At 51.1% G+C, this 10,437-nt stretch overlaps 1 protein-coding gene across 3 annotated transcripts in view; it reads left to right on the forward strand.

The window, feature by feature from the left end:
- The window catches only part of SPOCK1 (SPARC (osteonectin), cwcv and kazal like domains proteoglycan 1), a 400,415-nt gene extending 390,489 nt beyond the window's left edge, over positions 1-9,926 (forward strand). For all 3 annotated transcript variants that reach the window (XM_040982062.1, XM_040981992.1, XM_040981908.1), the window contains 4 exons: positions 634-855; positions 4,334-4,396; positions 8,550-8,687; positions 9,040-9,926. In XM_040982062.1, coding sequence (XP_040837996.1) covers positions 634-855; positions 4,334-4,396; positions 8,550-8,687; positions 9,040-9,230 — 614 coding nt within the window. In that variant the 3' untranslated portion in view covers positions 9,231-9,926. The remainder of the gene's footprint in view (positions 1-633; positions 856-4,333; positions 4,397-8,549; positions 8,688-9,039) is intronic.
- Positions 9,927-10,437: the final 511 nt, after the last annotated feature.

A 10,437-nucleotide genomic window follows, 5' to 3' on the forward strand; every position in this document is an offset into this window, starting at 1 on the left:
GTCCTAACAGCAGAGAGCAGATGGGTTAGGCTGGCGCTCCTCCAGGACTCCTGTCTCTGCAGAGGCCTGCCTGAGAGCTGCCCCTGGCCAGAAGCAAATTGACTCCCCAAAGAAGCCATTAGGGTGGAAGTCCTGAAGCCCAGAGTACGGCAGGGAGTGGGTAGCTTTGGTTACTGCCTCCAACTGGGAGCGTGTCCTCCCTGCTGGATGTGAGCAGGTACCCCCTTTCAAGAAGGAACTATTTACAGTGGGGTAGGTGAGCTTGGTCTTGGGAGCCACACTCAGCCCTTCTGCCTGCTCACATTCCCGTTACCTCGTCACAGTATTTTCTTTGATTTCAGTTTTTAAGTATGTTTTCTGAAGTACACAAGCCTGGCTGCAGCATTGGGTTCTTGCACCCTGCCTCTCAGGCCCACGCTGGTGCAAGCACACCTCGCAGGTGAAAACCTCTAGTTCCATCCCAGACAGCTTCCCTTCAGGACATGTTTTTCTCCAGTGCTGGCTCCTGTTTTAAATGCCTTTGTTTACAAAGCTGACCCCAACTCCAGGGCACGTGGGAGTGCCGAGGAGGCTGTCGTGGGCCAGCCGCGGGTGGGTAGAGGCTCAGTACCGGCTTGGCCCCCTCCCCGCCAGGGTTCGACACCAGCATCCTGCCCATCTGCAAGGACTCCTTGGGCTGGATGTTCAACAAACTGGACATGAACTATGACCTGCTGCTCGACCACTCGGAGATCAACGCCATCTACCTGGACAAGTATGAGCCCTGTATCAAGCCCCTCTTCAACTCCTGTGACTCCTTCAAGGACGGCAAGCTCTCCAACAACGAGTGGTGCTACTGCTTCCAGAAGCCTGGAGGTAAGGCTGGGGCAAAGAACTCACCCCAGTTACAAGAGGCTCATTGCTCCTCGTTTCTGCTTCTGACTGGCTCTGTTAGAAAACACAAGAGAACCGTCACAAGTCTGTGACTTTAATCTGCTCCTCACTTGGGAACCTAAATGGGTGTAGAAACTTTTACTGCGCAACTCCCCAGGCCCTTGTGGAGCTTCCCCCTGTGGAGAATTAGAAATGTAAAAACATCATTTCCATCAACAAACGAACTCTTGGGAGCCTGCTCCATGGGCGGGGAATGAGCGCTCCGGGGGCTGCATTAGGCCCACAGCATCTTCAGGTGCAATTTGAAATTCAATACATCTAGAGCAGGTTAATTCTGAAGCCATTTGGTGTTGTAAACATCCAGTTGGCCTTGGCAGACAGCCTTTCCTAAGCAACAGGGTAAAGTTTGTTTTTATCATCGTCTCTAGGATAAGGATTTGTTTATTTGGGAGTTACCCAATAACTATAAGGGAGTACAGTGTGACATTAACACACGTGTCAGCTTGTTTCCATTTTCTTACGTTTGACATGTTAAGCAGCCCTCAAGTTACTGTCAACGCTAGTCGCCCATCACACTGTGGAAGACTAGAAGCCATTCTGTATGTCCTTCCTCTCCCAGCCTGTAGTCATCGCTATTTCAGGTTTAGGTCCACCTTTTTAGCCTCCATAAACACGGGTTCACAATGGTACAGGTCCCAGCTAACAATGTGTAAATTATGGAAAAAGCTCGTGAACACGTACCAGGTGTGTTTCCAAGTCCTGCAGGGATGGCGTGCAGGGGTCCAGCGCAGGTGCTCAGACTTCCTGTACGGCTCCGAGGGCTGGATTTCTCCTCTATCCCAGCCTCCTGGGGACGGTGGGAGTCTGGGGATAAAGTGAACGTGACAGTCTGCACTTTAGATGGGGAGACACAGCCAGGCCAGGAGGGCTGCAAGGTCGAGCCATGCGACAGAGCGTGTGTACATGTCTCTGATTGTAAGATCCAGTCCTAGCAGAACTGCTAGTCATAAAGGACAGTGGGCAACACACTGTAACTTGGACTGTTTCCAACCATCTGAAATGGCAGTTCCTGTATGGCAGCACCAGACAACCACCCAGAGTGCTTTGTTTTATTTCTTTACTGGTTGTAGCTAAGTGTGCCATCTTTCCTTGTGCTTGAGACACTGTACTGCAACACTCCTATGGACTTACTTTTCTGGTAGGAAAACCTTGATGAAGAAAGCTTTTCTTTTTTCCTCCCAGTGTTTGATTTCAAGTACATTCTTGCTAAAGAGGAACATCAAGGTAGTCAGATTTCTCCATCTTCTATTTCACGGCCTTTTCAGAAGCCGTAACTCTTGCATTAACCTTTGCAAATTTTCTGACTTTAAGACAGCATGCATAAATTAAACATAAAAGAATTGCATTACTGCCATTTGAACCTGGAATCACTTCAGACTGTGTTTCTGCAGCCACAAGTGATCTGAGCCCTTTCCCAGCTCTGCAGGTGGTCATCCGGGGCTGCTCAGTGCCCATCGCTCCCCTCCGCATGGCATTCTGCTCTGGCACACGTTCAGATGAGGCACCTTCAGAAAGTTCAGAGGAATGCACTGAATCAAAACTGCTGTAGCGAAATAACAATTCTAGTTTTCCACAAGCTTTCTGAAGTACCCTCTGTGTGTATGTGTATACATATATACATAAAGTTACAGTATCCTTTATGCTGTGCGTATAGTCTGTATACATCAAGGTAATGAATGTGATTTGAATATAAAACTTCAAGCAGCCATGTTGAGCGTTTCCTATTTTGAATGCTTATAGGTTTTGTCACAGCACGGCTTTAGCAGGTCACAGGCATAGAGACCTGATGTTTGCACTATCTCTAAGTTACAAATTTTGTACAGTTAACACTTTGAGGGTCTCTCTGAGCCAACAACAATTTCAGGGAGCACTGCTGAATTTCCCACATCTAGGACTGTTATCTGGTTGATACTGTTCTACCATGTGACTGCTAAGTTGGAATTCTACAAGCTTCCTCAAATATGCAGGAGTGGGTTTTTTTTTTTTGACAGAAGTATAAAGGAAGGAGACTTTAAACTCCCTGTACTCACAGGTTTATGAATACTGGTTTTTCCTACATGATGTAATGGTTTCTCCCTGGAGCCAAAGAGGTTTTCCTGGACTCTGTCTTGAGCAGTGGGCTCTACTCACGACTTAGACAAGGACATGTCCCCGAGTTGTGTTGCTCTGGCTGGGGCCTGCTCGCTTCCCTGGCAGCGTCACTGCCAGGTCGCTCTATCAGCCCCGTTAACGGGGCTCTGTTGTCATCTTTCGAATTGACTCAGAAATTCTGTGAGAACAACAGTTTGATTAGTTTTCCTTAGCTATGCAGAATTTTAACATTTTCTGTGGGGCAATTTGAGAGAAGAATCCTAAAATTAGAAGCTTGCTTCATACCAGCTGTCTGCCTCTGTGTCGGTATGAATGATCCTGATTTTTTTCTTGTCTGCAGGAGCAGACAGTCACACACTTGCCTACACTCGGTTCCCTCTGCAAAGCGACAAAGCAGAGAATCTGCATTTATGAAATAGGAATGCTGTCGGTACCTACCTGCTAGGATACTCGTTTGTTTCTCCTTCCCAGTGCGCACACGATGGGTCCAGGTGGCGCTGTCAAACCCACAGGGCGACAGCTGGGAACAGGATCTTCCACTCTTTGTAGGAGACCTGGAGACCAGTGCCGGTGAACCCACAGTCAGAGAGCCCTGAGCACATGGAACTTCCCAGAGCTGCTCAGTTCCTCTGGGAACAAACAGGCTCCCTCTCCTTGTAAGAGGCTTAGAAATGCCTCCTGGGGGCTGCACACTTGCAAACCCTCTAGTTAACCACATGCCCTCCACTGCACCACCCTTTCATGGGCTCTTGCCATGTGGATTTCGCAAATGGGTAGACTGGCCCATGGCAGAGCCTCGCTTCGTGGCCTCACACTGACCCGCTGCATCTCTGACTGCTCCTGTCCCGAGTGCCTCATCCCAATGGCTGCTGCCCTAGGGGCTCGGAGCCCACCCTTTGAATCCTCTCCCTTCCGTAGCAGAATCCGGGCTTGCATGTCCTCCTCACCTCCGGGTAGATCCTGAACACTCACCCCGCAGGAAGCTTTAGTTCTTCCAAACCTTACCGATCCCTTCCTTTCTTAAGTAAAGCAAAATGTCTAGCTACTCTTGGTATTGGTAGGAAGAATTCCTGTACAAGTCAGTCCCCCCAGTACTAGTTCTAGCACCTCCTGGTAGCACGAGGCATTTTTCCTCTGGTTCATTAGTAACACTGATGGCCTGGGTTTGTGTGCGCGCACAGTGACAGCATGTGGAGCAGCACTGCTCCCAGGTGTGTCATCAGCTGCCTTCCACGTCAAGAGCGAAGTCAATCATTAGAGATCATATCCCCTACCATCTGGAAACTGACGTTCATAAATTATTTTTTAGGTCTCCCTTGCCAGAATGAGATGAACAGAATTCAGAAGCTGAGCAAGGGGAAAAGCCTGTTGGGTAGGTACAATTTCTTGCCACTCATTTAAACAACTAATTAAACCATCCACGTCTCTTGTAGAAAGATGTTCAGCACGACGATGCTTCTTCAACTAGAGCCGGTGTTTCGGGAAAGAAGTGCCTCGTCTTACCTGAGACGGAGCTCTCGCAGCCAGCCAGCGGTACATCACGGACAGCCGGGCGTGGGCCGCAGGATGCTCTCTGGACAGGAGGGCAGGCTAGCGGATGGGCAGGTGGACATCTCCAGCCAGGGCCCAAGTCCAGCCGCCCCCGTCACGGCTAACTCCTCTCAGCAAAACTAGTCAGATCGGCACGAGGGAGGTGTACATGTCTGTTCACACCTACGCTTATAGGAAAGGGTTTCTCGCCTTGGAGTTTGATAAGGTGGAAGTGAAATGCTACGTGAGCGTTTCCCTTGCAGGCGAAACCAAGGCCAAGGGAAAGGCGGTGAATGCCAGGTTATCTGAGCACCCACCCCTTTACAGCCCTGAGGCCTCTTTCAGGTCTCCAGGACCCAGGAGAGTGGGGGACATTCAGACCACGCTGTCACTCAGGCCCTGGCTGACTGCATTTGTTTGCTCAAGAAAGGAGCCTGCCTTCATTGCCTGTGCTTTTGAGCAAGCACACCGAGTTGCAGCACCAAGGCCTCTTGTTAAGCATTCAGAGGCAGCTGTATTCCTTCGGCAGCCCGGCATTTCAGAAGTTTTTATCTACTTACTTGAAGGAAATGGGCATGTTTCATCTGAATCGTCCGAGGCAGGAAGCCTGGATGTCAGCAGGTGCCCGCTCCTGATTGCCCGGGCGGCAGGTCCAAGTGCACGTTCGCTCATCTTCCTCCACTTGAAGAGCCCACATTTCTCTGCCTTGCCGCATACTATGACTTCTGATAAGCTATTCCAGTCCCAGAGAACTCACCTGTATAGAAAAACACAAAGACCTTACTCCAGGCTGGAGGCAGGGGACGAATCCCTCCTCCCCACATTCCCCGCTGCCAAGCCTTGGGCGGACTCCTCCCCCGGTCCATGTGTAGGGCTGGAGTGCTGGACCTCAGATGAACAATAGCCATAGAACTAGTATATTGTTTTTTTTAAAAAAATGCTTTCCATTGGATGGGGATATTACTGCCTCATTAATTAATTGAGAAATTTATAAGGTGTGGCCTTAGAGTTGAAGTGCACATGAATGGAGTGCCCCCTGTGCCCCTGGGAAGCCCTCATCACTGTGATGGCATTAGCTCATCTCCCACGCGTGGAGATCGCTCTAGCTCAATCATAAAATTGCCCTTTACTTGCTTACAAATTATTTTTTTTTCCTGGGGAATTCTTCTGATGTAACAACTGTACATCCAAGTACGTAAATAAAACAAGCCACAACAAGTAAGTCAGGTGTGATGACCATGTGCTTTAAAAAGGTGGCATTGCTATTACATGGCAGATTCAGAGCAGCAGTACCTGCCTGACACCTACCTGAGGGGTCAGTCGTGCTGTTTTGGGGTATTCAGTGTATCCTTTGCAGCTCCAGCAGGGGGGTCATCCTCCTCCCAGGACCCCACCTCCCTACTTGTTCTCTTCTTTGCCATCCTTGACTGTCCATCCATGCACAGATCCCCGTGCTGTTTGATTCTATGGACTATCGAAAGCGTCCAGTTGTTCATTTCCTTCCATTGCTCCTTAAAGACAAGGGTTAAGGTACACTGGCCCCTGTGCTCACGTGAGAGGTGTGACCGCCTCTCCCCTACCGTGGTGGCCCAGCGTTTCCTAAGCAAAAGATAAGGTGGCCCAGGAGCTCCAGACTATGGGCACCCTCCCGCCCATGGTATGAAGTGATCTCTGAAAACCAGTCATTGTGAAGTAACCTGGGGTGTAGGGTATTTAAAGTGCAGCTCCTGGACTACCTGATCTGGGTCTCAATCCCTCCCTCCCTCGCTCCCTCCCTCCCTCCCTCGCCACATTTCTTTCTGGGAGCATTCTAATAAACCATGAGGTTGGGAGAAGCCGTGTTATTATGCAGGTCAGCCTACAGAAGATGAAACATGGTCATGAAATAAATGCGTACATGCCCTGCATGGAGGCCAGAGCTAACATGAAGATGAGCTGCATCGTCATCAGTGAGCGTCCATGTCGGCTGCTGGGGACGGCTCCAAAGCGCCAGCCCCGAGCCTCGGCAGGATCAATGAGGGAGTTACTCCAAATGACCCCAGCAGGGCGTGGGAGGAAAGGGACTAGCAGAGAGTTCTAGAGCTAGAACTCAATTCCAGACTGTTGGGGCCGAGAGAATAAGGGGGTTATTTAAAAACACAGATTAGCTTTGGGTCTTACTAGGAAAAAAAAAAACGTAAAATTTAGGGGGATCCATCTGAGTCTTAAGACTACATTTTAAAAACCTTATCAGAAGGCATGAAGTAATAAAGTCAGATGGTGTAAAATGTGAGGAGAATGGATCCCAAACGCAAGCGTGACAGTGCTTCCCCCCTACCCCAAAATTTTTGCAATAATTTTGAAACCCATACCATTTTTTTTCAACACACTTTTTCGTTTCTGGAGGATAAGCAATGTGTCATTCTGTAATTACATGAAATGTGATTGGGCCAAATCTTATTTTTAAAGAAAGGCAAACCTAAATTTTCTCACAGAAATTGAATTTTTAAAAACCCTAAACACTCTTTGTTATAACACTAGTATCTGAAAAAAGCAAATACTGGGCATTGTGGAAAAAAAAGTAACAAAAAGAATAGCATCTTGCATAAATGTCCCTATCAATGGTGCTTTAAGGCAAATTGTAATGGAATTTCAATGGGGATTGGTCCTATCTATAATTTAATATACCCCTCTCAATTTATAAGTAACACAGGATAACTGAGCAGCATAATTGATTAGCCTCGTGTTTATGGCCTGAACACCCTGTCTTTCAAACACGGCTGAAATAATCTGCTATAGTCAAAATCACAGAAAGCAACTGATTTCCAACCCAGTAGCACAGCTCAGACTTGATGGCCGCAATACAATAACATGAGTAATAAATGAGATTACCTACAGCCCAGACGTCTTAGTTCACATCAATATTGATCAAAGATGAAATGATATAAAAACTGCAAAAGATTTCCGACTGAGTGAAAACAAGAGCCGGGTGCAGCAGGATGCGCGGGGGCGACCGCAGTGAAACCTCGCGGCTTCAGATGCACTCACGGACGCTCAAGACACTCCAAGAAATCAGCTGGACATGCAGCTCAGAAACTTGTCAGAGCATCGCCGTAAACCCAGGTGACGGCCATGCAGGCACGCGTGGCACCTCAGGCGGCTCCCTGAACCAGCTAGCGGAGACGGGGGCCTGGGGCACGACGGGCAAGGGAAAAGGCCAGGCTGAGGGCTGGTTGGAAAAGGGCTGTCAGCTGAGCCCTCTCCCTCCATGGTTCCCTCCCAGGGCTCCGGGAGTTCGGGGACCACTCTCAGAAACTGCTCTGCGGACCTGTTTGTGCAACACTTATGAAACTGATGTGGTTACCTTTAGCACAAAGGAACAGACAATACACTTAGATCTAAGCCATGAAATGAATCAAAGGCGTGCCTCTCACACTCCCCCCTTCAAACATGAGCAGCAGGTATAAAATACTTGGGCAAATTCTTCAAGGCTGCCTCACTTTATGTTGCATGTCTAGAGTACAGAAACACCCAAACATTCACTCAATCAGGACTGCCATAGGAAACTAAGCAAACGCAAACAAAATGAAGTGTCCTTGTCACTTCATGACATGACCGTAGAGGGTTCCTAATGCTGGGCCACCAGGCGTGGAGGGTAAAAAACCACATGGTTTTCTCACATGTTAAAAGACGAACTGGTAGTAGCAGTGCCTACGCCGGACGGAAATGCAGCTCAATACAGAAGGACTGGACGGAACTCAAACCTTCAGTGAGCTACCCAAGTCCAATCGACCACTCACTCGGTTTAGCCGCGAGCTAAGGTATTGGCACAGTCACCTCCCAGTTAGATGCAGCAAAGGCCTTAGCTTCTGTTAGCGCACACAGCGCCCTGGAGTTCCTGGGGTTAAGAGCTGTGAGCCCCAGCCGGTCCTCTCCTCTCCCGCTGCGGACCCCAGGCGGGAGTCCCCTGAGCATCCCCCTGCTGCGCGGTCAGCTCTGCTCTTCTGTTCCCACAGGGGCTTTCATTCCGCGCTGCAACGAGGAGGGCTACTACAAGGCAACGCAGTGCCACGGCAGCACTGGCCAGTGCTGGTGTGTGGACAAATACGGGAACGAGCTGGCTGGCTCCCGGAAGCAGGGCGCGGTGAGCTGCGGTGAGTAAGGCCTCGAGCGCCAGCCCTGCTAGGGGGTCCCCAACATGAGGGTCTCGGCCCACCCCCTCCCCCGAGTTCCTGAGGGGCGACTCTGGCCCCTGGTGGGTGTCTGGGGCAGATGCAGGCACCCTCGCTAGCTAGACCCTTGGCAGGAACCTGCCATCAGCAGCGGGTTCTGACAGTTACGTCAGATGTAGAGAAGGCGGGTCCCCAGGGCTCCCATCTGTATGCTGGTAGACCCCAGGCAGACAGGGGTGCTCTGTGGTCAGGGGGCCAACAGCCTGTTCCCTCCCCGACACGGGCGCCGAGCCAGAAGTAGGAGCTCACCTCCCCTCTTTGCTTCCTGTGCCAGAGGAAGAGCAGGAGACGTCGGGGGACTTCGGCAGCGGCGGCTCGGTGGTCCTCCTGGATGACCTGGAGGACGAGCGGGAGCTGGGGCCCCACGACAAAGAGGGCAAGCTGAGGGTCCACAGCCGGGCCGTGGCGGAGGACGACGAGGACGAGGACGACGACAAAGAGGAGGAGATGGGCTCCATCTGGTAGGGCCCCCTCGAGGAAGGGGGCACGGGTGTGGCCTACCACTGCCTGTCACTCCTGTTCCTGCATTTGTATCTAAAGACTGCAAGGCGCTGCCGCCGAGGCCGCTTCCCCACCGTCGCTCCCGATGCCCGACCCGAGGACTGCAGACAGCCGCCCGCTGCCACTTCGACCGTGCATACGGTTGTGTGGGCCAAAGGGTGTTGTGTTCGTCGTGTGTGCGGACAGGGGACGGGCTGGCCTCGCCACAGCCTCCTCTCCTCCCGTGACCGTCCTGCGCCCAGCATGTGATTCCCGTGGCCTCGTGACAGTGCAGGGCGCCCGGGCTCCTGGCGGGGCGGGCACAGCATGGTTCCCAGCCTTACTGCGTCCCGTGCTCTTCGTGTGTCCTGTAGCTGTTGTGGAAAACGCACCGCACTGTACCCCCCACTACTGACTGCCCTGGGTGTTTATTATTTCCAAATTCATTTCTCGCATCACTATCTGGCTTCCTACCAACCACAGCCTTAACTCAGCCGAGTCCCCTGGGTGGGGGCGGGGAAGGAGTCCACGTTCTTTATTAAAAATTGGTGTCTGGATGTTTCTTGCTGCACAAGCTTAAATTGTATGCAGATATGCAACAGGCTCCGTGTGTGTGTGCACACGTGCGCACGCCCTGCTCACACCTCTCACAGGCAGTGTTGGGCTATCTTATTAAAAACTCATTTGAAAAACAATTAAAATTTGTCAGCTTGTCCAGACCTGGAATACGATTTCTGGAGTAGGGAATTTGCATCAAAGCTCTTTCTTTGCACTCACAGCTGGCACTTGTAGCCTGCGGGCTGAGGGGCCGCTTCGCTCTGCTTCAGCTCAGTTCCTAGAAGCCTCTTTGATTCGGATAAGCCTACGTCTGCCTAAATCACTTTTCTCGCAGAAGCCATGCGACTCCCACGTGGGCAGCTTCACCAGCCATCCCTTCCATTTCGGCTCTCAGCCCCCTCGGGCCGCAGCACTCCGCTCTGCTGCGGCTTCCTGCCTTCCTGCCGACTCAAGGGCTTTGCTGAGGTCTGCACCCCAACCTGGTCTCCCAGAGTTCCTTCAGACAGGACGGCGTAGGGTGCTTTTAGCCCCTCTCTGGCCACAAATCCCAAGGCCACAAAGGCCGTCCCACGTCTCCTTACTCGCCATGGTTTGCGGGGAGCCACGGATGGAGTCCCGCAGTCACCGGGGTTCT

The sequence above is a fragment of the Ochotona curzoniae genome, unplaced genomic scaffold, assembly GCF_017591425.1.
Source record: "Ochotona curzoniae isolate NIBS_2020 unplaced genomic scaffold, NIBS_Ocur_1.0 contig_1, whole genome shotgun sequence".
In the NCBI taxonomy this organism is placed as follows: domain Eukaryota; kingdom Metazoa; phylum Chordata; class Mammalia; order Lagomorpha; family Ochotonidae; genus Ochotona; species Ochotona curzoniae.